At 39.6% G+C, this 26,863-nt stretch overlaps 2 protein-coding genes across 7 annotated transcripts in view; one reads left to right on the top strand and one right to left on the bottom strand.

Moving 5' to 3' along the window:
• Nucleotides 1-14,820, top strand: part of gabrg1 (gamma-aminobutyric acid type A receptor subunit gamma1) — a 33,730-nt gene extending 18,910 nt beyond the window's left edge. Inside the window, exons 9-11 of one of the 3 annotated variants that reach the window (XM_086048605.1) lie at nt 1,724-1,912; nt 12,203-12,276; nt 13,676-14,820. In XM_086048605.1, coding sequence (XP_085904731.1) covers nt 1,724-1,912; nt 12,203-12,276; nt 13,676-13,736 — 324 coding nt within the window. In that variant the 3' untranslated portion in view covers nt 13,737-14,820. Of the gene's footprint in view, nt 1-1,723; nt 11,015-12,202; nt 12,277-13,675 lie in introns of those variants that run through there. The other 2 variants (XM_086048608.1, XM_086048606.1) reach the window with 2 other exon arrangements.
• A 1,064-nt stretch (nt 14,821-15,884) lies between these two features.
• LOC147137940 (uncharacterized) lies at nt 15,885-25,038 on the bottom strand. 4 transcript variants are annotated; one of them, XM_086049877.1, is made up of 8 exons: nt 24,757-25,038; nt 20,472-20,523; nt 20,324-20,374; nt 20,189-20,233; nt 17,874-17,984; nt 17,629-17,694; nt 17,422-17,515; nt 15,885-16,884 (listed from the first exon to the last, which is right to left on the bottom strand). In XM_086049877.1, exons 3-8 carry the CDS (start codon nt 20,333-20,335, stop codon nt 16,748-16,750), a joined length of 465 nt encoding a protein of 154 aa, XP_085906003.1. In that variant the 5' UTR covers nt 20,336-20,374; nt 20,472-20,523; nt 24,757-25,038; the 3' UTR covers nt 15,885-16,747. The 4 variants fall into 4 exon arrangements, with proteins under 4 accessions (XP_085906003.1, XP_085906001.1, XP_085906002.1 ...); XM_086049875.1 differs by lacking the exon at nt 24,757-25,038 and adding an exon at nt 21,371-21,434; XM_086049876.1 differs by lacking the exon at nt 24,757-25,038 and having other exon boundaries at nt 20,472-21,091.
• Nucleotides 25,039-26,863: the final 1,825 nt, after the last annotated feature.

Below are 26,863 nucleotides of genomic sequence, written 5' to 3'. Positions count from 1 at the left end.
AGCAGAACATGCAAATCACGCGTTAGCGTGATGACTAGGAAGGCTAGGCTGGATTTTGCTGCAAGGTAATGAGATGAGCCTCAAACATTGAAAGATTTTATTGCTGAGACAAAAAAAAATATTGAATCTTATTATCTTATTTAATAACGGGCACAACTCTAGTTTCCTATATTTAGACAATAAGTAATTATTGACGTACTTTAGATTGACAGCTGTTGTTTTCTGTTTCGCTGTGCTGTTTGAGCTGACGTGGGCATGTACATCACCGATCAGTGTATTTTGATAATGTCAAGCGTGCATGGACAGGCTTAAACCCGTTCTGCGTGTTTACGCTGCATTTGAATTTGCAGCAACCTGGTCAGATTTTCATCAGCATTTTTAAGAGACCTGATGCAGATCTTCCGATTCCATGTTTGGTTTTTCTCTTTATGCTATCAGGTCACATATCTAACCTGTGCCACTTGAGAGCAAAATAAATCTGAATTTAGTTATTTCAACTATGCTGTATAAGTACGTCTTAAATTGTGTATTACATTAAAAGGTAAATATCTGAAAAGAAAAGATTAATAACGGTTGATGACTTGCCTAAATTTTACTCTTTTTGGGTCAAACTCAAGTGTTTTCCTTTAACAGCAAAAGTAAGTGAATTGGCCTCACTGTTCTAATCATTTTGGAGAGTGTGATTACTTTTAAAATACAATAATTGTAAACAAAATTGCATGATTATCCTTTTAAAGTCACTATTCTGCAAATACAACGTGATGAATGATTGGAATTTAATTGGTGTGTTTGTGTCAGGCGGCACGGTGGTCGACTGGTTAGCACGTCCGCCTCACAGTTCAGAGGTCGTGGGTTCGATCCCGGCTCCGGCCTCCCTGTGTGGAGTTTGCATGTTCTCCCCGTGCCTGCGTGGGTTTTCTCCGGGCACTCCGGTTTCCTCCCACATTCCAAAAACATGCATGGTAAGTTGATTGGATACTCTAAATTGCCCCTAGGTGTGATTGTGAGTGCGGATGTTTGTCTCTGTGTGCTCTGCGATTGGCTGGCAACCAGTTCAGGGTGTCTCCCGCCTACTGCCCAAAGACAGCTGGGATAGGCTCCAGCACGCCCCGCGACCCTTGTGAGGAGAAGCGGTACAGATAATGGATGGATGGATGGATGTTTGTGTCAGATTACTACTACTGTGCACTGTGGTAGGATACTGGCTGAAATGACTTTGAGTACATCCAGACCTAATTCACAGCCCTTTACATTTTCTACATTGTTATGTTACAGCCTTTTTACAAAATCTTTGTATCCCCTCAAAATTCTACACACGACATTCCATAATGACAACATGAAAAAACGTTTTGGGATTTTTTTGCATTACAGTACATGCTTTTTATTGATACATTTATACATAATACGTTTGCCCAAATCTCAGAATCGCATTGTCATTAATGGGGTGTGGTGTGGAGAATTTTGAGAAAAAATGAAGTTAATACATTTTCATGAAGCTGTAACATAACCAATTATGGAAAAAGAAAAAAATATGCACTGTATTCTGTCGAAGCTTATAACAAAGTCACATTTTTACTACACATACTTTGTTCTCAATGAAAATATCTGTTTGAGAGAGAAATAATATACTGAGATATTGACCTCCAGGGTCTCAAAATATATTTGGAGAAATACCTGCCTACCTATTTCCAATGCTGTTTGTATTTTTTATTTTTTTTAACAGCACAAGCCATCTAGTATGGTTAATATCCGTTCTGGACCATCCCTGCTGCAAATGAACAACATTATGCACTATCATGATGAGGATGACTTTGCCTATGAATGTTTGGATGGAAAAGACTGTACAAGCTTCTTCTGCTGCTTTGATGACTGTCGCTCAGGTGCCTGGCGAGAAAACAAGATGCATGTGCGAGTGAGTAAGATTGATTCTTACTCACGAATATTCTTCCCTACTGCTTTTGGCCTTTTTAATTTGGTTTATTGGATAGGCTATCTTTATCTATAAAACCTGTACCTCAAGGAAGGGTGCTTGGAGTTTTATATGGCCAAGCATTTTCCAGGAATGAGCTATTCTTACAGTAGTGATGTTGTTCCCGTTCAAACAAGTACTATAAAATAATAACTATAAACTGCCTCATTTGATGATTACAAAATGAAAAATGTACTCTTGTCCCAGGTTTTGTCTGCTTTGTTATGGTTATTGTTTGATGATGTCCTGCATCATCATGGCTAACGAAAAAGAGATTGGTTCACACAAAAATGTTTGTTTTTTCTCAAGGTTGTACAAAAGAATGGTTGACAACTTTTTTGAATGGCAATTCACATGCACGAAAGGACCTGTCATCTAATCTGAATTAGCATACTGTTTTTTTAAAAAATGCTCCATTTTCTAACGTTATCTTAACAAGTATACAAAAGTCAACAAAATAGTTAAAGTTCTGCTCATGTTCACAAAGTAAAAATTCCCAGTTGGTCAGAGACATGTAAACTGGGAAAAGATTTGCAATATGGACACGCGAGTGATAAGTAAAGCAGCACAAACACAAAACTGACACAGAAATCTGCCTTTTTTTTTACAGCTTTAATAATAATGGAGAGTTTACTAACAGGCTACCAGCAAACAATCAAAGGCACAATAAGATGACAAGTAAACAAATACATATATATCGGCATGTGATCGCTGCAAAGAAGTATTTGTTTAGTCAAAGGTCTAATCAGTTTACCTGCCACGTGTAGTTTAATTTAGTGATACCACTTTTTGGCCCCGCTACCGATTCCGCTACCTGGCTGTGCAGTATCGGCCGATGCCGATGCTGTACCGATACCTCGCCGTTTGAAAGAAATCCAAAATAAGTGCAATTTTTTTTGTAATTCTAAAGGATTGCACACTCACTTGGATGTAAAGTTATTCATATTTAAATCATCACTTGCAAAGTATCTGTAGTAACATATACACACAAAATACATATGTTGAATAAACAGCCTACTTACATAGATCTTCGTGCTTGTGAGAGTGAGACATGGGATACATACTGTATTCACATGAATGTACATTTGTAATAAAGCAAGGTGCAGCATTTGTACTTCTAAAATATATTCAGTGATTCTAACCGACCCCCCAATGCGTGACGTGACATTTGTATGCTGCCAGAGGGGCAGGCGGTCGAGTGAGAGGGATGACAGAAGTCCGTTATGTGTTTCTTAAAATGATTAACACTTGTGCTGTTTATGGTTGCTCTAATCGGTCAACTAGAGATTTTATTTTGTGATACCGGCAGTGATTCAAATTAACCGGAGGCAAAAACGAAGTTGTTTGAAAGCAGATGCGCACAATGGCTGTCAAATCTTCAACGTGACCACTTAACACCATCACAACATACAAGGTTTTGATCTGATGACTTTATATCAGTTATTGTTTTCTTTTTACTTTTCATTCAAGATTTAGTTCGCACTGCTGTTCAACATTAGTCTGTTAATTATATAGATAGTTAAGTTAAGTTAGTTAATTATAATATACAAATTTCATATACGTTGATGGAACATTATAGAACCTTTTGCTGAGCGATGTGTTGTAAACAAACTTGTCTTTTTGTTAGCAGTTAGCAAGCTAGGGCGAGCTCGAAAAGCTTCAACGGGTCATAAAGACGAGTTTATCTGGACACAAACCATTTCATGTCAGACATTTTACACCATTTAACTAGTGATCAATGTACTGTGTCAAACAAAAGCAACATACTTTGCTACGAGACAAAGATCCAGCCGACATGCCCCAAAGTAATTGCAGGCTCTAGATAGCATCAAAGTCCCCCCCAAGCAACTGCCTCCAATGTGGCGATGTCTGTCCTCAAATATGCGCGCTGCTTTCAAATAATGATACCAGTATCGATAACAGACATCAGCGTTATATTTGTTAGTCCCTCCCGATCAAACCAGCGTTTTAATGCGGCATTGGAAAACCTCCCGATACCAGTATCGGTATCGGAACAACACTAGTTTAATCGCTATAATTTTCAAGCTATTTACTATTTCAAGCATATTATAAACACATTGGTGTATCCTGTTACCTACTGCTGAGGTTGTTGCAATACTACACACCAGAGCCGGACATTCCGCTCAGCCGACGGACCGGTCTGTCTATCCACCTATGACGGACGGCCATTTCGCTGGCGATAAACAATAAACAGGAAACTTAAAAGAAAAAAAGACGGACTAAGCATGAGCAGAGGTGGATTTTTAACCGTCTGTCATCGTCTATAACCTGACATTGATGATTATTGTTTAGTTTGATGCAGGTAAGTTTGCTGCTTGATTCATGTATTTTACAGCAGGCAGGTTTTTGGTCATCTAATGGGTCTTAATAGCGTGCCTAACGGAAGCGCATTTAAAATGATAGACGGACTGACCGATAGGAGTTTACTCGGCTTGACAAAAAGGCGGATAGACGGATGGCGGAAGGGTCCCCAGCCTGCAGACGGATGGCAATAAATGGACCGGCAAATTTTTGTAAAATGCCCACCTCTGCTACACATCATGTCTAAAAAGAATGTGCTCAAACAGTCCTTCACGTGATATCGCGAATCGCTAATACTCTTGCGGAAGGTTTCGGAACAGTTGATTTCAGAGAAAAATGAGCTATCTTTATTGAAGAATTAGAGAAAAAATGAAATGCTTGGGTCCGCTGATAGTGTAGTGGTACACACGCCTGAGTTGTGTGCGGGCAGCGTGGGATCGATTCCCACTCAGTGACAGTGTCTATGTGTGCCCTGCGACTGGCTGGCGACCAGTTCGGGGTGTAGTCTGCCTTCGCCCATTGACGGCTGGGATAGGCTCCAGCAACTCCCCGCGACCCTGTATAGGATAAGCGGTTTGGAAGATGACATGACATGACATGAAATGCTTGGGCTCTACAGTATTAAATGCTTTATTGAAGAATTAGAGAAAAAATAAAATGCTTGGGCTCTACAGTATTAAATGCTGGTTCTCCATTAAATAACTGAAAATTGTGGTAGAAAGTGACTTCAGCTACATTTTTACAATTATAGGACTTCAAATAATGCTTTGGTCCTCCCACTATCTATTTTAAATGAAAGTTAAAATTGCTCATCAATTTCATCAGTAGGTATTATTTATAAACTACAGATGTCAAGCCATAACACAATTTAATACAGACTAAAATGATCAAATATTGAAATGATATGTTTTACAACTGTTTTAAATCTTACAGTAGCTAAATTGTTGAAAAGAAAGCCTGAGCTGTCCTTTCTTTGAAAACAATGCTTATATCAAAGGAAGAATGCATTAAAATCTACAGTAACCTATGCAATGTGAACTTTGTTGAAGCTGTTCTCTGTGTTTAACACAGGGTAGGCCTAAACGATGTTTTCAGTCTTTTATTTGTTTAGAAAATATATGTATTTCTTATAATATATAATCATTTCAATTGACACAAATTCACCAGTAAAACAAAAATGTCTCTTGGCAAACAGAGCTACAGTATTGTCCTACATCAGGGGTGCCCATTACGTCGATTGCGATCAACCGGTCGGTCGCAAAGGCATCGTGGGTAGATCACCAACCAGTGCTCACTACTGTATTGCTACGTTCAGACCTACTACATTGGGAGCGTTTCTGGCGGTGCGTTTCAATTGGAGTCAATGTAGTTCGCGCGGGCAGGCGCAGATGCTTGCGGGGTGGTGCGAATGATGCATTTGAAGCGGTGTGACGCGGAGCGAAGCACCGGAAATCCGTCCATTCGCTCCACTCGGCGCGTATAAACAAGTCACCTTTTTCAGTCAGCATCAGGCATACTATGTCACACACAGCCACACAGTGTCCCGTTCACTCGGCTGCTTTTTTTTTTTTAACAGTTCTTGAACTTTACCAAGACAGCAATATTGATAGCATTAGCATAGTGTGCAAATTGTTTTATACGTGCCGAATGGAGCAAATCTATCTATCTATCTATCTATCTATCTATCTATCTATCTATCTATCTATCTATCTATCTATCTATCTATCTATCTATCTATCTATCTATCTATCCATCCATCCATCCATCCATCCATCCATCCATCCATCCATCTAGCAAATACCACCGAATACCACCAAATGTAAAATGAAAACACATTTTACTGTAAGCTTCATGTTGCTGGCAAAGCCTTCGTGCAAATGAGTTATAAAGCATACAAGTTTTTAGCAAATAATTTTCAGTTAAAGTATGGTTAAGGTAGTGTCCGACTAAACAGTTATGTTTGAAGACAATCCCAGTCTGCTGCTCTTTAGCACAGGGCCAACACGGTGTTTGTCGGCAAGCCACATGTTAGAAAAATGTGTCACTGGTGAAGGGACATTGTGATTTCCTATGGATGCTGTATATGTGATCAGTTTAAAATGTAAACACCTGCAGAGATTTGTAGAAAAAGTGTTGCATATAGAAATTGAACTATTTCCCTCCTTAAATCATTGTCGATAATTGTGACAAGTCATGAACATGATTCAGTCTACACATAAATGAATATCCATTAATTTTCTGGACCGCTTATCCTTATTAGGGTCGCAGCGTTAATTATGAATAATAATATGGAATAAAGCACGGCACGGTGTTCGACTGGTTAGCACGTCCGCCTCACAGTTCAGAGGTTGTGGGTTCGATCCCGGCTCCGGCCTCCCTGTGTGGAGTTTGCATGTTCTCCCCGTGCCTGCGTGGGTTTCCTCCGGGCACTCCGGTTTCCTCCCACATTCTAAAAACATGCATAGTAAATTGATTGGACACTCTAAATTGCCCCTAGGTGTGATTGTGAGTGCGGATGTTTGTCTCTGTGTGCCCTGCGATTGGCTGGCAACCAATTCAGGGTGTCCCCCGCCCACTGCCCGAAGATAGCTGGGATAGGCTCCAGCACGCCCCGCGACCCTTGTGAGGATAAGCGGTATCGATAATGGATGGATGAATATGGAATAAAAAATAATTTGACACATTTTGAAGTGTGTATGAAACAAATAGCCCTTGGAATTAATCAGTATCCAACAAATAGTTCTCAGTTTTACAAAGGGTGGACAGCCCTGCTTTAGATGAATGTCAAATTTGCATGATCCAACAAAGAACTACGTATCAGTGCAAATAGTTGATCCTGCATGAGTATGGACACTCAAAAACAGCATATATATATATATATATATATATATATATATATATGACACATATTCTTGAAATGTTACATTTTCATTGAGCTGAACCAAAAGGGGCCTCCGTTGCTAAGGGTCGCTAACCATATTGTTTTTATGGTTAGTTTGAAATGTCTGTCAATCAAGTATTTCTTTAATCTTTTCTCAATATTCAAATGTATTCACTTGTAAGTAGCTTAAGCCTATTTATTTCAGATCAATAAATATTTTTACATTTAACGTAAGCCATAATAACACGTCACCTGTGCAACATCATCCTTTGTAAATGTCCATCATACTTGTATTGTTATTACTTAATACACTGTGAGAAAATAAAGTAGTGCCTGGAAAATTTCCCAAAATGTTATTTTGCAAGAGTGTTATTTGTAGGATTTTAGCCTCAGCACTTTTCATCCTTCTACTCTGGCTGTCTGTGCCTTTGGTAAATAAATAATTACGGTACTGTTTCATTTCAATTTGTTTTGATTTTAGTTAAGTTTCTAAAATGTAATTCTTAATTTGACAATTATGGTGCTCGTACAACATTAAAGAGACAGTGGGGCCGGGATGGCCATGATAACAAGTTCATTTTATATATTTTTTGATCAGGAAAATGAAAAGAGTTGCCATTTTCTCTTTTATCCATTCATTTTGGAGAAATTAGTAAATAAGTAACTCCATGAATAACGCCCCCTTGTTTATGAGAAGAATGGCAGCGCCCCCTAGCGTTCTATCCATGATCGGCCGGAGTCACGCGAGGAACCGATTCCAAACTCTCCATTGGAAATCATTGTACTTTTATTGCTTATAGCGACCAAAAACGGCGATCAATTGGCACCAAAATGTATGTGGACATCTTTACTTATGCCCACTTCAACATATAAAAAGGATTAACCTCTCTGTGGCTGATTTATATGGGAATGAGGAAATGTGGAAGTCAGCAGAGCTACATAGATTTAAACTGGGACAAGCGCACACTGCTTCTTTGCTTAAAAAAAAAAAAACACTGCTTCTTTGCTGATCACGGTTAGGACGGGCGAGGCATTAAACACCAGTCAGGATATTTACAGGGACTGAAGTGGGAATGAGTAGACGTGCACATTTATTTGGATGAGGAATGGACCCAGTTTTTCGATTTACAACGCGCAGTCCAATTTGGAAGGTAATAGCCGAGATGGCACGTTCCAATGCGGCCACACTCGGCTGTGCAGTCAGCCTCGCCGAAACTTTTTGTTCGCTGTTCGATGAGGGCTTTCGTCACTCTCACGCCGCTTCACTCAGGCAGGTCGCGGCTGCAAGCAAGCAAGCAGGGACACCGAACACGACATGAAGACACAGGCTCATCTTCACCTCCACACGCTGGGCGGACAGTAAGGAGCTAATGTCGTTGTGCTAACGCCTTTTGTTTTAACGGCCTGAAGCTAGTTGCTGCTATTAGCTGTCCCAATCCTACCTTTAGCCGGGGAGGGAAGCGGGGGGCTCCAATTTCCCTGCTGCTGCTGCAAGCCGCCGTCTCTCTCCCTCCTGAGACACGAGTTTAGCGTCGCTAAATGTCCGAAATATAACCAGTCGGGGTTCGTGTGCGCATTCATGCTCTTGTCCGCTTCAGCTTGTGAAAGTGGAGGAGCAATAGCCACGGTATTTTTGATTTTGTGGAGGTGATCATGATGAGATCACGTTTTATGTCAATAAATCCAAACTATTGTGCAGAACACTTTTATATTTTCACAGGTTGAAGTGAACAAGAGTAGTAATTTGCATTTGCATTTTGGTGGCGATGGGTCACCGTTTTAGACAATAGAACTGACAAAGTGAGCAATATTACCAAGCCTGCCTTCTTTGCATGACGTAGACCGCTGAGACCGAAAACATAACATAAGCCACGGCCCTTTTTGAGGCGGGGAAATTTGTCGTAAACCTAATCACAAAAAAAGACCTTAAATCACTACAGAGACTTTTGAGGTGGGCATTTTAGTACTGATGTCATTTTTACATGCAAACCTATTATATAAGTGCCAATGTTAAGCTCACCCAAGTGTCCCTTTAAAACAAAACATTTAATTTATTGATTGTATTTCTCCACAATTTATTGGCCTATTTGCCCTTCAGTAGGTTAACCCATGACAGAACATTTAATGCAATGCCCTACATGAACTACAGCACATATGACAAAGTCAAGGCCCGCAGGCCACATCCGGCCCGCGAGAAGGTTTTCTACGGCCCCTGGGATGATATTGCTTTATTATTAGGTGCAGCCGGTGTGGGTAGAAGATCTGATTGGGTCCTTCGCGCCTGCCGGAGACGTCACGCTTTAAAATATATTGTGGCGACTTCAAAGAACACGCCGTCAGACGTAGTTTAATTATTATGTTTTTATTAGTCCAACCGGCTACTGTGGGCCACAGCCAACGCCAATACTGTACGACAACCGTTCAGTCAAAAAAGAGCAACGGCTCTCCTGTTCGTCCTCCGCTACTCTTGCTCGCATGCACTCCCATCCAGCGAGCCGCACAATACATTCATTAACCTCGGAAACAAAAACAACTTGGCAAGACACAAATTCGACCACAACACAGATAAACCAATCCGTTACACTATTTCTGTAATATATTTCTTTGCATCAATGTTTGCCACCCCACGGCTGTTCTACATGCTGACTGAAGACGTCACGTCACTTTTCGTGACTTTCAGAATCGGATTATGGTGAAAAAGAGTAAACAAAAAGAGTAAAACACACTTTATTAGAAATACTTCATGTTAGAAATCTTACGTTGTTTTATTATTAGTAATTGTTGGCATTTGATAAATTCATTGCGTTTCGACGTAGTGCTGAGATTTCCCACACTGTGAGCAGGCATTGAACGCTATTCGAGCGCTAAGTGTTGATAGTGAGTGACTTTTTTCTTTCTCTTTCCTCCTGCGACACAGCTCCTAGTTTGTTCATGCCAGCAAACTCAGTAGTTGCAGATTGTCCGTGTTTCACCACGTTTGTTGTTGTGTGTGTGAATGTTAAAAGGTGAGCATAATAATTTAAATTCGTGTCAGGTAACTGCTGTACATAACTAGATATGTTCTCGTGAGTGATGTCACGTTGATGAACATTAGTTAGTTATTTTGTCTCATATGCTAACTATTCTAGTGATGAAACGTGTGAATGTGTATTGTATGTATTGTTTGGCTGATTAATTTCTTAATACAGTGAATTGTAATGTTTAGGCATATTGTTAACAAATGGATGTGCATTGGATGATGTAGGTTATTCTTTGTCTGTGTTGTTGCAGACCACAATTGACGCGTCAAGTGGAATACAGGCCTGTGTTTTCTGCCAGGATCACCCACATTTATACCTTGCCACTCTAAAATAGAATCAGCTGGAGACATACCAATCACATGATCCTCTCCGTTTTACTTCACATTATGTACAGTTCTTACAATCTTGCAGCCCGAGTCAACCAGAAAATTGTTTCCAGTTTGGCAGGAGAAACGCGAACGGAAGTGACGTACGAGCTGCCTCGCAAAAGTAGCAGTAATGTACTATTATTTAATTTTTTATTTAGTAACTCCGAAGATAAAAACACAACAACCAGGGGGGTGACAAACAGACACAAAGAAATATATTACAGATATATAAAGCGTAGCATCATCAGCAGGCGCGAAGGACCCGATCCAATATGGACATTTAAAAAAATTTCAATGAAAATTGTATCAGTCCGGCCCTCGGCTTGTCGCAATTTTTTTTATTTGACCCTCCGTCCATTTGACTCTGACACCCCTGAACTACAGTATTATTAAATACAAACACCGCTTGCATAACCTCACAGATGGCAAGTTAGAATGATGTGAGTGTGAAGTAGGGGTGAGCGACACTGGGAATTTTGGTATCGATCCAACATCAAGTAAATACAGGGTAGTATCGGCCGATAGCGATACGATACCGATACTTATTGCTTGGAAATTGTCATGATCCCCCTTGGGTTAGTATATTATGTTTGTTTGTATATATGTTTTATTAAATAACTCAAATGAAAACTTTAACAGTATAAAAAAATAAAATACTTCTACAACAACAATTGTTTCAGAACAAAAGTCAACAGAGTCAAACCAAAAAAAGCAGCAATGCAACGAAAATACAAATATAACAATGTCAACATGACAACTATAATATCTTCCATTGCACAATATGATATGAAATACATTCCATTGCAAAATGTTTTGAAAATAAAGTCAGTAGTGCAAATAGTGTAAACAATACAATGTAAATCCCTTTAACAGTAGAAAAAAATAAAATACTTCTGCCACAACTGTCTAAGAACAAAAGTCAAGAGAGTCAAACCAAAAAAAGCAGGAATGTAACGAAAATACAAATATAACAATGTCAACATGACAACTATAATATCTTCCATTGCACAATATTTTGAAAATAAAGTCAGAAAGTGCAAATAGTGTAAACAATAAAATGTAAAAACCTTTAACACTATAAAAAATAAAATACTTCTACTACAACAACTATTATTGATTTTTTTGGCTGAAAAGCCTTTGCCAGAGTACTTTGTCTCTGTGTCCACGGGAGTGTTCTGGCTTGGGGATCTCCCTCCTCCTCCTGCTCCTCCCTCAACTTCGCTTGCAGCTCGTTGCTCTCTGTAGGGTGAGCTTTTTTCATATGTTTGTGTAAATTTGTGGTGTTACCACAGTAGCGGAGCACTTTATTACACAAATCACACTTGGCACTGTCCTTTTCTGTTGATGTAAAAAAAAAAAGTCCACTCCGTGCTCCGCTTCTTGTTTGGCTCTGCCATTACTTTAGGTTCCGGCTGCTCTCTCACTCTTCAGTCGCCCTCTCTGCCAGGGAGGGGCTAAAAGTTTGCCTGAGTCACTCATTCAGGCAGAGACTCAGAGAGTAGCAGGAGACGCTGGGCGAGAGAGAGAGGGTGGAAGAAGCGGCTCTTTGAGCGAAGTATCGATCCCAGGACAATAGTATCGATACGATCCAAGTACTTGCTTAGTATCGATAATATCGATATTTGGATCCGCCCACTCCTAGTGTGAAGATGAATGTGACGTCTTACAGCCCAGGCGTGTCGTGGTGCCAACTGGAGTAAAACTCACATTAACCAGGTAAAATATATGTTTTCGTCATTTATTATTTTCCAACTATTTATATTTATATTTTGCCCTCTGTAATTATTGACATCCATCTGCTAAAAGACTCAAAATGAAATCCCAAAAGCATACTCTTATATTGACAATTGTAGAAATGGTTGACCAGACACAGAATCAAATTCCTCCCATGGCCATCTCAGTCCCCAGACCTCAACCCCATTGAAAACCTGTGGAGTAAGCTGAAGAGTAGAGGACCCAGGTCACTGAAGGATTTAGAGCAGGGGTGTCCAACTCTGGTCCTCGAGGGCACCAATCCAGCAGGTTTGAGATATTTCTCTCCTTCAACACACCTGATTCAAATGATCAGGAATGTTATCAGGCTTTCTGAGGAACTGATCATTTGAATCAGATGTGTTAGAGGAGGGAGAATAGGGCCTCTCAAGTACCGGACTTGGGCACTCCTTATTAATAGAGCTTGTGCAAAGAGGAATGGTCGCAGATCCCTCTTTCAGTATTCTTCCATCTTGTGAAACATTATAGGAGAAGATTAGGTGCTGTTTTGTTGGCAAAAGGGGACGTACAAAGTATAATCAGGGGTGCTAATAATTGCACACATGACTTGAATTGTGTCTTACATTTAAGTGTTGGATTTCCTCTTTTTGGGGGGGGGGGGGTTAATTGATTTATTTTTAATGTTAGTTCTATATTATTTAGAAAACAACTGAAGTTAAAAAGGACATCTTAGCCTAGGGTGCCAAACCTTATGGAGGGCAGTGTATATATCCGGTTTTCTTTATTGAACTTGATAGTTGACATCATGCACGTGATTACTGCAAGAGTTGTTTGTTAATTCAACGGTCTAATCAAGGAGTTCCCAAGTCCAGTCCTCGAGAGCCCCTATCCAGCCTGTTTTAGATGTCTCCCTCCTGCAACCCACCTGATTTAAATGGTCAGGATCATTATCAGGCTTCTGGAAAGCTTTCTGATGAGCTGATCATTTGAACAGGTGTGATCAGGTGTTTTGGAGGAGGGAGACATCTAAAACAGGCTGTATGGTGGCTTTCGAGTACCGGATTTGTGCACTCCTGGATTAGACCATTGAATTAACAAAAACAAAAAAAAACTCTTTGGTTTAGAATATTTGGTACCCCTGGTCTGGTCAGTTTACATGACACATGTAGTTTCAGCTTTTTTTCAGAGTTCAGAATATTTTGCTACAAACAGAAATAAAAATTGCACGTTTCTTGTCATTTACAGTAGTTCCTTACTTCTAACCTACACTTTACACTCGGCACTTTAATATTCACAGAGCTCTTTTAATGCACGTCACTTATAAGAATGCTAATTTGCACAAAAGAGAAATTGCACATTATTGTTGTTTTTAAAATTATTTATTGAAACTTGTTGCCCATAGGTTTGGTCCTGGTGGTGTCACCTTCAGTGAAGGCAGCGGCTGGCCTGTGGAGTCAACATAACAATTAACAATCTAGCAACTTGCAATATTTGTGCTATGTTTGGTGTTGTGAGACAGTTGTGTGAGTGCATGTTTGACTTGCGCTCTCCTTTGTCATCAGGGTGGCGGTGTCTGGCTAAATGATTCCTCAGGGTACCAGACACCGCTAAGAGGTTCCGGGCCTGCACCAAATGTAGAAATGTGGGAGGGCTCTGAATTTTTACTAAACTTTAGTATGTGCTCTGTTTAGATTGTTTTGGTTTTGGACATATAGCCTTTAGTTTGTTAGCGTTTCTTTAGTTTTGCCTTATGGTTTTGTTTTGGAGGGGTTTTAACTTATATTTTCACGAACGAATGTTTTACACCAGTGGTGTTCACTTGAACATACAGCTAGAATTTGAATACAAATTATTGAATTCCAAATTATGTCGGCCTCAGTAAATGAGGCCATCAGGGGCTTTGAAGGATCTGTTCCATATTGGTCAGGATGTTAACTAGCAACTCTAAGTGGAGGGCTTTAAAGTAGCCACTATGTTAACCAAATGACTATCCATCCATCCATTATCGATACCGCTTATCCTCACAAGGGTCGCGGGGCGTGCCGGAGCCTATCCCAGCTGTCTTCGGGCAGTAGGCAGGAGACACCCTGAATTGGTTGCTAGCCAATCGCAGGGCACACAGAGACAAACATCCGCACTCCCAATAACACCTAGGGGCAATTTAGAGCGTCCAATCAACTTACCATGCATGTTTTTTTGGAATGTGGGAGGAAACCGGAGTACCCAGAGAAAACCCATGCAGGCACGGGGAGAACATGCAAACTCCACACAGGGAGGCCGGGGCCAGGATCGAAGCCACGACCTCTGAACTGTGAGGCGGACGTGCTAACCAGTCTACCACCGTGCCGCCCACCAAATGACTAACCATATGATAACTGTATTCCATAGCAATGATCATGGCTCTATAGGAAGCCAATATGTTTGTGACATGTCGATCAAACAGTCATTATGTTACACATTTATGTAATGGCATTACACATTTATAGTTAACACACATAATCAGTTCAATGTCTACGAAGCAGTTAGGAATAAAGGGAATCTCTGTGTCTTGTGTATTTCTTATGTGCATCAAGAAGACAGATACAGTACACACACACACATATACACTCTCATGCACACCCACATGCACATGGGCCTTCACGTAGTCATCATACACACGTCATATACATACCATCCACGCATCCAGACACATACTCATGTATTCATAAGGTATTCACACACAAGTACACGCACCTGTTTTTTATGTAGTTTTGTGTATTGAAATATTAGCTAAAGTTCACAAATGCACTCACATAGTCTTGTCTAAAGTTCACACAAATGCAGTCATAAAGTCTTGACTAGTGGATTGGAATGTGGAATGAGACATGTTTACAGAACTGAGAGTCCTTGGGACCAGGCGAAATCCAGGAGTCCAGGATCCAGTCTTGGGGGAGGATTGCCCTGGTCTACTCGAATGGATGAGGAAACTGCAGCTGGAGAAGATCAGAATCTACCTACATTGTTTTGACTTATCTGTCAGGCCAACACAACACTAGATATGTGAGGGCTGCATTTTAGATCACGCTTTTTCTGACTGTGCTTGCTGTGGGTGCTCGCGAGTTAAGAAACGAAAGAGTGGCACAGCTTGACACTTTGTTGTATTCCTGAACTTCAGAGATTGAAAGAAACAGACGTACATTACGTACCTGTACATTAGATACCTCCATGAAAGACAAAGCAAACATGCATTGAGGAATTGTTTTTGTTAATTGCTGATTGGATTTAGACCTTAGCGAGTGACCCAAACATGACAGCAATACTTAAAAAAGGGAAGTCTGGCAAATGCCTACTTTTGCTCAAGACATGCTCCGAAGCCTCGTTTCATTTGGCCAGCAAGCAACTCGTCTGGCGGAGGAGGCCTTCCTGTCAGCGCAAAAAGGGTCCAGAGCTGGTAATGTTGGACGGGAGCCCCACTACACCCAGTCAAGTAAGTCCTTTGGGGGTGATGGGGACTTCCAGTGCTTGGTGGTAATATCAGCAGAGCTGGGCGCTCTGCCAATGTGACGGACCGGTCCGTCTATCAGTGACTGATGGATGCTGTTTTGCTCACAATTGATGGGAAAAATTTAAAAGAGATGGACTAAGCATAGACGGAAGCCTCTTTATTTAGTCCGCCATTCGTCAGCAATCCATCATTAGTCTATTTTTCGCGGCGAGGCTTCGATGGCCGTGGGAAGGAAAATAGTGAGTTGTTGCTTGGGGGACAGATTTGAGTGAGGGACCAGTTTGTGAACAGGCTTCCAAAGCACTGCGAGTCACTACCCAGAGAGCAAAATATGTGTGAATCAATGTTGAAATACAGTTCATCTTAAGTGTTGAATCCATGTTGAAAGCTAAAGTAGAAATTATACAGAAAGTGCAAGGTTGATAAAATGTTGGGTCAACATTTGCTTTTCAACCATATATCACACAACATCAATGTTGATTCAACCATCATCTAAACCAGAATCTACATGCACTTTTTGTTGAATCAATGTTAAGGAAACAACATTAATTCAGCCATCATCTAAATTCGAATTAAATGTTACAATAAAGTTTAAAAAAAGGCTAACAAAAATTTTGGGTTAGTCCACTACAAAATGTTAGCTTTTTCATTACTTACCCAAATGTATGAAAAACCAATGACAGAAAACATGTTTAATATTTAAAAAAAATGTATTAGAAGAGCTCAAAATACTTTCAGTAAACCCCAGCCTCTCTATTTGGCAGTACATTGAATTATAGTCAGTGTTTCAAATAAGATCATTTAGTTTTAGTCATATTTTAGTAATCTGAAATGTTATTTTGTTAACCACGTATCATAAGATTAAAAATCGACAAAATCTAAAGTGATTGACTGTAAGAACAACAGTCCATATTGCTGTAAAAAAACATATTTTTTGAACATAACACATGACATAACAATCCATCCAATAAAGAACAATACCACAGTAAACTAAGCTTGACTTGGGTCCGAGGCAGTAGCATGCGTTGGGATGCCCCCTTTATGCTCATGAGCAAAATGAAGCCAATGCTTCCCAGCTGTACAAAAATCTTTCTGGGTCAGCGTGCATTCACACTGTTGAGCAGCAACTGAAAGACAAGATTAAGATAAATAAATAACTAGCAGTCAGCAAGTTAAAACACTTGACTGGAAAGTGCAAACGACAAGCCTGGCTCCATCCAAGCACCTCTAAAAATATTTATATCTTATAGCTTGCAATTTTACCATCACCTGATTCTAGTCTCGTCTTTTTGGTAAGATTTGCAAGATTTGAAAAATGCATTTCAACTCATCCCCCTCTAAATGCCTCCTACTCCATCCAGTGATTTGACTAATCCCACACGCCCACAAAGATGGTCGCGCTTGCCTGTCACACGTCACGGCGCAGAAAACGAGACTAGCTCATTAACTTCTGAAGTATATTTATATATTGAGGCAATAAAAAAAAATGGTGAATGTGAACACTTCATTTTAATATATTGTAAATCCCACAAACACTGGCCGTCTCCTCATGCTTTTGCATCGGTGGCCGTGGAGATTTTTAAGATAAATGGACTGCCGGGAGCATTTTGCTTAAAAAACAACTGTGTTGTCATATTAAGTAGTTTACTTGTGAGATAACTCACCAAACATACAGTCTTGATTCTTTGTCTCTTTGAACGCCTTCTTGCCACTGCAACGATGCTGTTTCTTTCGGATCAAACTTTTGGTAGTTTCCGTCTAGAGAGAAAAACAAAGGCTGTAACATTTATAAAAATGGCAACTAGTGCGATTTAAATTTGTCTAGAAAGACATTTCATTGTCAAAGCAAATTAGAGAAATACATGACATACCATTTGGTGTATGTTGTGAGGCACCATGTGGGTTGTGATACTGCATCGCACCGTATTCCGATATCCCTATGGAAACAAAATCCTCAAAAGTTAGGGAGTAGCAACAAATTCTGATATTGTTGTCGTGTATCTCGGGATCCTGAACACAAAATCTGGATTGTAAGGCTTGCCAAAAAATACTACTCCTGTGTCCCTGTCACCAACTTTATGTAGAGAAAGAGTACAGTAAGACTATGGTATAATACCAGGGGATGCGATTGCTCGTTGTTGGGTCTCTCGCTGCGGATTATGCCACTGTGGAGTCTGCGGATGGTGGTAATGGGCACCAGTACTACTGCCACATCCTGATATCCCAGCTGAAAAACACAGTAGGAAATGCACAAGGCAGTTAAGTATGGACGGCTGAAAGTGCCAAAATTAAATAAATAAATACACCATCAAATGTTTAATTCAAAATATCATTAATTAATTAAATGTACCATTCATTAATTAAATGTAGAATTAAATCAAATGAATAAATGCACCATTAAATAAATGTGTCATTCAGTCATTAAATATGTAATTAAATAAATCAATGTATTATTAAATGAGTCATTAATCAATTAAATTACCAATGACTATATGTTAAAAATATTTTTAATTATTTCACTATTTAATTCATTATTTCATGGTCCTGTGTTCCAGTGTTTCGTGAATTTGTTTTAACTGTCAGACTGGCCCATCAACGTTTGGTGGGCAGGTCTTCACACCTGATTGGTTGCGCTGCTCATCAAGTCAAGGCAAATCCATTCCAGAGTGATGGATTGATGTCGACCGAGTGTCTAGTGAACATACTCCAATACACTGGGTGACGCTATTCACCTCTACATTGCTTTGAATACTCAAACGAAACGAAATACAAGCCTCCGTCACTCTATCAATCTTATTTATTTGGCTAATATTTTTTGCTGTGTCTCATTGATATAATGCTGATAAATTGAAAGTGAACTAAATGTCATATTGAATATATTTGGACTTTTAGCTTCATCAGACATCAGAAAAACTAGTGCAGTTTTCTTCATGATTAAATAATAAGTACTTAAGAAGTAGTCTAAGTTAATAAGAAGTCTATGATGTGGACGATTGGATTTCCCCTTCATCAGACATGCTCATGAGCATAAAGGGGGCATCCCAACGCATGCTACTGCCTCGGACCCAAGTCAAGCTTAGTTTACTGTGGTATTGTTCTTTATTGGATGGATTGTTATGTCATGTGTTATGTTCAAAAAATATGTTTTTTTACAGCAATATGGACTGTTGTTCTCAGCTGCTGACATTCTGAGTAGGCTGGGAGATGCTTCCTCCTTCCTGAACTAAAAGTGGAGGTTTCTGCAGGAAACTTTGCTACATCGTCCACATGCTTTGAAACGCTTAAGATGCCTGCGCGTTTCAAAATCTACACGAAATTTGAGGAGGCACTTTTGGCTGCCATAAGTACTGCACAAACAAAATACATGCAAACAAAATACTACAATGATGAATGTTACACACTAAACGTGGGTGAATAGGGTACACATACCCTAAACCACTCTGCCTCATGAGTCTCCTGATGGTCCGCTTTGACACTCCAAACATTGCAATTTGATTTGATGGGGTTCCACAAAGAAAGCGATGCTCCTGAATCGCACTGGGATTATCAAATGCCAATTGTCCTGGTCCTTGTGTGTGGGTTATGCCCGGTTACTAGTGAAGCTGTGGAGTACTTCTGAAATCGCCGTCAATGTCTTGGTCGGAAAGTGCGGAAATAACTCCAAAAACGTCAATAAATCCCTCCGCTTTACACTGTATGTGTTTGCGGTCTGCATTTCCTGCTCCCACACACTCAGCATGGTGTAAAATATATCTCTCACTTCCTTGAAAGCTCATGAAAGTCCATCATCGTAACCGACATGTTTCCAACCACTAAAGGGCAAAGCAATGGATAGACAGGATTTGAGAGCGTCAGGCTTTAGCCACGCCCACTAACTTTGACGGGTGAGCTTGACAGATAAAATAAATTCATGAAACACTGCAACACAGCACCATGAAATAATTAATTAAATAGTGAAATAATTAAATATATTTTTACATATAATCTTTGGTAATTAAATCAATTAATGACACATTTAATAATATATTGATTTATTTAATTCCATATTCAATGAATTAATGACAAATGTATTTAATCATTTAATGGTGCATTTATTCATTTGTTTGATTTAATTCTACATTTAATTGATTAATGACATTTTTTATTAAACATCTAATGGTGTATTCATTTATTTAATTTTGGCACTTTCAGTCCTCCATAGTTAAGGTATTAGCATGATGCTAACCTCGAAAGTGAGTAAATGTATGATTTCCATTCAGCTAGTTTAACATATTGCTCTGGCCCAGGGATAAAATAGTATGCAATGTGGCATCCAAATTTTCACTTTCAAATGGCAAAGATAATGTGACAAAACACACATACAGTAATACAACAAAGATGTTTAAACATGCCAGAATATTATGTTTTGTGACTGCTGCCTGACTGACTCACCGACTTTCTAAAATGGAGAGTGCCGGTAGGCACCAGAAACCAGAACTACAAAGAGGCAATTGGAAAACAAGTTGTGACTCCAACATGATACAGTCTGCTCCATCTAAAAGCATGACACACTCATGTTTAATATACCATTCCTTCCATGTTGTGCAGTCTTGGGAGTTTTCCAGTGTGGTGTTATACCTGAAATTCATGCATATAATTTAGACAATGTTTCTTCTGCAGTATGCATGATGCCATCTACCTCCTCAGAACAAACATCTGAATTTGGTTCACTTACCGTTATTTTGATCAGTTTTCAATTCTGCTAGGCTTGATACTGGTTTGAGATCCTGAAAGAAAGGTAGAAAAAGTCAAAATGAGTGTGCTGCAATATATCCCTTCAAATTCGTTTTGCAATAAAAAACAATTATATCAAACCACACAACTTGTATGGTGTTAAAATTGATAGGTAAAGGGTCAGGTATTTACTATTTAGGGGTACAATATCCTTGAAATCGGTACAGTCTATCACAATGGTTAAATACAAAATACAAATGCTTGGAAGATTACAAGTTTGTACAATCCAGATTTGTTTCCACTTTATGTGATCATGTTATCAAAGCTAGCACCTTCACACAAGTCTTGCACTGTGTGACAGTTCATGGCGAAGTGATTAGAATGGTCTTATTTATTTATGCATGCACGCTGTGATCCATTGACTACGCATTGGTTTCTCTTTTGGTAGCTTGTACAGTGTCCGCCCCTTGTTTTGCCTCTTGTTGTGGCACCCTGGTGCACAACAGCTGTCTACCATGATTGTAAAAATGTTTACTACAATTCAAATCAAATCAAATTTATTTAAATGGCACTTTTCATACAAAAAGAATGCAACTCAAGGTGCTGTCTGTCCAGTAAAAATGTCCAAAACACAACATAAAAAGGAAGACCCGCTCCCGCCCTCCCTCCCAACAAACCCAAAGATATATATCCGCCAGTACATCAGCAGCCTGTGGGAACAGCAGAGGAATCTCTCTCCTCTCCGTCGCAGGAAAGGTTTTAGCAAAAATCATGCTCAGCAGGCTGGTTGAGCACAACTCGGAAGCTGTGCTTCCACAAAAACGTTCAACTTAAACAGCGAGATTTATCATATTGCAGCGTCTTCCAGGAACACACTGTCAGACGTAGTTTAATAATCACGTTTTTATTAATCCAAGTACAACTGCTCGTGCTCTTCTTTCTCCGCTGCTCCACTTGCTTGCCGTACAATGCATTCATGAAGCTCGGAAATCACAACTCAGCAACACACAAATCCGACCACAACACAGATAACCCAATTCGTTACAATATGCTGTTGAACATTCAAAGATTTCAATGACTAAAAAGTGTATACAATTTCATAAAAGCTTTTTAAAGTTACTGTATTTTTTCATTATAAAAAGAGTTTTAATATAGTTAGCAATAATTGTAACTGTTATTGTATTTTTTTTTATCACAAACAGTGTATAAATGTACTGTGATGACAACTTGTGTTTAACTTGAATACTTATGTGTGGCTATTGCTGCTGAGTGTTAAAGGTTTCATTGTCTTAATAATTTACAAAATTAAGGGATCTTTATTGTTAGTGTATTTTTTATTCAGGTGTAATTTCTAAGAATATCACCCGAATGGTTTGCTATTACTTTTTTTTTTTTTTAAATGTACCATTTACTTGCCATCTTTTTAAAAAAAAAAACATATTTTAAAAAAACATCAGTTTTTCTGTACCGAAAATATACCGAACTGAAGTTTCCCAAAAAAACGAACCGAACCGAAATGGGATTTAGCGTACCGTTACACCCCTACCTGCCACTAACACAATACCCCAATTTACACCCTTCCCCCCTCCGACTGAATCTCCTGCCACCCCAGGTAAAGCTTTCTAGAACCACCACTGAGTTTAACAGTAGAAATCAGTTGTAAAATGTAGACATTTTAGAAGAAAAACAACAACAACAACAACAAAAATCAAACATTTGATTTTTTTTGGGTGGGTATTTTTATTGTGAAAAAGTATCATCTTTGAAAATAGGAATTTATTTGCATCAGTGGGAATAAAATGAATAGTTTGAAGTTGGAACAGTTTGAATTGGTCAATGCATTTAAAAATTAGAGGAGAACCACATTTTTGCCATGTTGAAAATTGTTACCAAGGTGAATTGAGTGTGCTGAATGAATGATTTAAAGTTCAATTAGCAACAATTTGAATCTGCTAAATTGAATGTGCTACCGTTAGTTAACTCATTCAATCCCAAAGACATATTTATGTCTTTTCATAGTCCACCCATTCAATCTCCAGAACGTACTTCGTACGTCCATGTGTGACTTGACCCTATCTTTGGTGTAGCGTGAATGTTATCACCTGTACCTAGGGTGACCATATGTCCCGATTTGCACGGGACTGTCCCATATTTTAATCATTTTTAATGCGTCCCGCAAATTGACTCGCTGTCCCGCATGTCTGATCAACAAAGCACCAATTTTCAAACGTGCGTCTTTTTTTGTTCTTTTTTAATTAAACGCCTGTGTGCTGAGAGCAGACAACACACAGTGGAGGCTATTATGGGGGTAGGTCTCGGGCTGTGTGTGTGGCGGTGGGATGTTCGGGCGGGTGTGACTGTCTGCATGCGGGACTGTCAGAGGCAGGGGTATGCTGTCAATCAAACAGCCGGGTGCACATGCAGTCAATACTGTAGTTGTTTATAAAGATACGCCTACCAAAAACAAGCATTTTAGCGACGCGTTACAGAAATGCGAATTGTGAATTAATGAAAATGGAGGACTCTAAGGAAAGTAAGAAGACTGCAAATAAAAGGAAATTCAGTTAAAATAAGGTCTAGGAACTCATTGTCCGTGGGTGAACCCAGATAAAGTCAGATAAAGCTTTCTGAGAACTTTGTGGTTGCTGTTGCTGTTATGGAGAAAATTGAAAGATTTGAGTTGTGATGGACATAACAAAAAATGTTTCATCAGTGCTTTCCTTGCTCCTGGAAGTGCATAGTGCTGCTATGGTGGACACGTTTGTTTACAACTGAATTTATTGTAGTTACAGTATTGTTATCTCCCGACTATTTTTTTATATACTTCTCGTTTTAGTTTTGTTTTATGCTGTGGCTGTTTAATTTGAAAATAATTTGAATTGCAGTAGTTGTAGTAGCCTGTCTTTGTTTGGATTGTCTTTATTACTGTAATAAATTGTTACTGCACTTCATGCACTTCAAATTTAACATGGTTCTATTGTGTGTGTGACTATTGTTAAAGTGCATCTACCTCATGATATGATGAGACTGACTCATTTCAGTCTTTATTGTGAGCTCCTATTGATATTAATGTCTCAGAGATTGACCTTATTACTAGCAGTTTGTGTTGTATTTTTGTAAATGCAGATAATTTCAACTGCAATTCTGTGTTCTGTGTTTTTATTTGTAGATCTACAAATCTTGATACAATTACATTATTATATTATTTTGATACAATTAAGTGTGTCATATGCATTTTTGGTGTCCGTCACGAGCGTCAGCTGCGTCCCACATTGTCCCCCACAAGCATACTCCCTGTCCCACATCTGCTGAGTTTGGATCGGGTCACTCTACCTGTACCCTGATTTTTTTTGCCCACAGACAGCTGAGAACCAAGTCGTCACCTAGTCTTCATCACATTGACGCCAAAAGCAGCAATGCTCGTATGCCGCACAGATTCAAGTAAGTGAACCTCATTTTTCTTTAATACATTAGAGCCGAAGGTATTAAAGAAAAAAAATGAAGTTCACCCTAAGCCTTAGTCTATGGTACCCCAAATCCTCAAGTGCAAATAGAGCCAAATTAATGATTATATGCTGGGTAAGACTCAATATTCATGAATAATGTACATTAGAAAAGTTCTCAAAAACGCTGGTAACATGACCATACTTGTATGAAAATATATTCTGAGCCTTTTCAGTTATATTTTGGTTTTATCACCATAAATAAATAATAATTCTAATTATAACTCACATTTCAATATTTAACAGAGATCTTTCAGTGGTCAGTTGCAGTATATACGTGTTGTGCAAAGTGCTGTCAGCTTTTTTTGTGTGGAAATGGCTCATAAACAATGTATGAAACACATACAGTTGAAGTGCACTCTGAGATGTCCTTTCCTTTTGAGGTGTTAAGAAAAGCATTTGCCACTCTTTTGCTGAAAGCTACTATGCTTTGAGAAGTTGGGCCACATCTTCAGCAAAACCCCGAAATAACTACCATCTAATAGGTGAAAGAATTTTAGTTGAAGTTGGCGTAGCAGCTGCTAGCCTAAGCGCATTTGCGTGTTTGCAGCTTATGAACTGTGAACCAAGATAGCAATAGCATTTAGCATTAGCCAGACTTGGGCAGTGCGTCCCGAAGGTGGAACGGTCCGTCCTGGATAGATGCCCATTTTTGGGGAGGACGGGGGGTGACACGTTTGAAAAAAAGGGACGGACTAAGCAAGGGCGGAAGTGGATTTTCATCTGGCACACTAATCAGCTCTCATGCGTGTGACATGGTTGCGAAGCGGCCAAAGTTCCTACCTGGCGAAAGGTTCTTTAGGCTTCTTTTATATTCCCACGTCATCGCGGGCGACAACTGCCGGATTGCATCACATGACCGACGCATTGTGCTGTGTGACAAGTTGGCGACAGGTCTGTAACACATGCACACGTCAGAAATTGTTGCTGCGTATACGATGCTGCGCGCATTTTCTCTTGTGATCGGTCCGTTATGTCACATGTTGCGATGACATACAGTGTCCCCCAGCTCGGCTCGGCAATTTATTTTTTGCCACGGAGTAGAGGATCCACCACACAGCTTGTTGCTGCTGCAAAGCAAACTAGTTTGGCAGCAGTGTGGGTGTTATGTCATGTATGTGTGTGTGTAAAGAAGCTACACTCTGTTCCATAGCAGCAGTGTTAACTATGCTCTGTTAACCGCATTGCCGTGGGTCTAATTATGAATCTGAATGGGTTGCGTCATAAAAACGAAATAGTTTTAGCTGTTAGTATTAGTCAAAAGATGGTCGGCCAAGTTCACTTCACATTTGGTCTTTAACTGCTGTTTACCGGCTGGGCTGGGCCGGCCACCAGATGCTCGCCAACAAGCCCTGCCTCCTGGGGGGGGGGGGGGGGGGGGAAGTGACCCGCGTCCGGGCAAGAGAAATAGAGGTCCAAATATTTAATTTATTCATCATAAGAGGTCTATGAGTAATACTTAGGATCTTTTTGCCATGGGTGACCCTTCCTAGGATCATTGGGACACACACACCCCTCTACCATGATAAGGTGTTGGCTCAGGGAAGGGGAGGATCTAAACACAGGGGAACAGCCCCCCCCCCCCAAAAAAAAAACAACAACGGAAGCAGACGATGCTGCAAGCTGAGTCCGGGCAAGGTGTTTTGGAGCCGCTGCGGAGGACATTGCCATTTCGTCTGCAAGCTGGGAAAGTGTCACAACACAGAAGAAGAAGTGGCGCCTTGTCCCCCAGTGGTTGTGCGGAGGGAACTGCAGCCCCAACATGATGTAGGCGGACTCAACCACTTGAAGCAGCAATCTTACTCGTCCGCAACTGGGCTGCCTGTAACCCCAAAGGGGAGATCCCCACCCATCACTTCTTGAAAGACCTTGGTTACAATCCCCTTTTTCTTAGTGGTTTTAACTGTTTTATCATTTTATTTTTTTTAAGTCTGAATCATTTTTAGTGGTTTTAACTTTAATTTATTTTTGTAGTCTTGATCATATTTATCTATAATGCGATTATTGTGGACAAGTCCCTCTATATCAATTCTAAGTCAAGTTCGAGTCACAAAGGTTCGAACCCAAGTCAAGTCCGAGTCACAAAGGTCCACGTCAAGCCTGAGTCCAAGTCCATATGAGATCAAGAGAAAACTTTACGACAGAAAAATATTTTTCACAAGCACAAAATAAGAGAAATTGCTCAGCACTCTTTTTAGATGTCAGGGAACAGAAAAATGACAGAAAAATTTTCACAACCACAAAATAAGAGAAATTGCTCAACACTCTTAGATGGCATGGAAGACTTTGCTTTATTAACTGTGAGCGCAGATAAACAAAACAATTTAAAAAATGTTTGCTTTATTAACTCATTCTATCCCAATGATATACAGTATTTATACGTCATGTCATATAATGTACATGATCGTTTAGTTCAGCATGTAAAGATCACTGTTGCTTTTGTTTTTAAGGTGTTTTGATTTGTCTGCAGTTATAAAGCATTTCTGTACTTTACTTTTACCCCACTTTAATAAAGGTAATCGATCATCTTGTGTTACTAAAAGCAGGGCCGGACAAATCGACGACCAATCATGGCTGAGCTTCAGAAAACAGGTGACCTGTGATTGGTCAGAACCTGAGCCCTGAGCAACTGTGATGTCATTTTCAGTTGACAGAAGTGACAAAATGGCCACCCCCTGAGATGGCTAAAAGTGGGTGCATTTTGCTGCTTAATTTATATTCCACAAACACAATCTTAATCAGAACGCCACATTTCAACAAGAGGGCCTGCATAGAACATATTCTGGAAAAAAAAATATGTTTGGGTTGACTTCTCTTTAAATAAGCAAAATAATTTCAGATGATTTTTTTCTTTTTTGGTCTTAGCAATAAAATCTCTCAATGTTTGAGG

The sequence above is a fragment of the Filicampus tigris genome, chromosome 13 (assembly GCF_054856515.1).
Source record: "Filicampus tigris isolate MCC_2025a chromosome 13, RoL_Ftig_1.0, whole genome shotgun sequence".
Taxonomy (NCBI): domain Eukaryota; kingdom Metazoa; phylum Chordata; class Actinopteri; order Syngnathiformes; family Syngnathidae; genus Filicampus; species Filicampus tigris.
The sequence above is the reverse complement of the archived record's forward strand: the minus strand, read 5'-3'. Positions and strand labels throughout refer to the sequence as shown.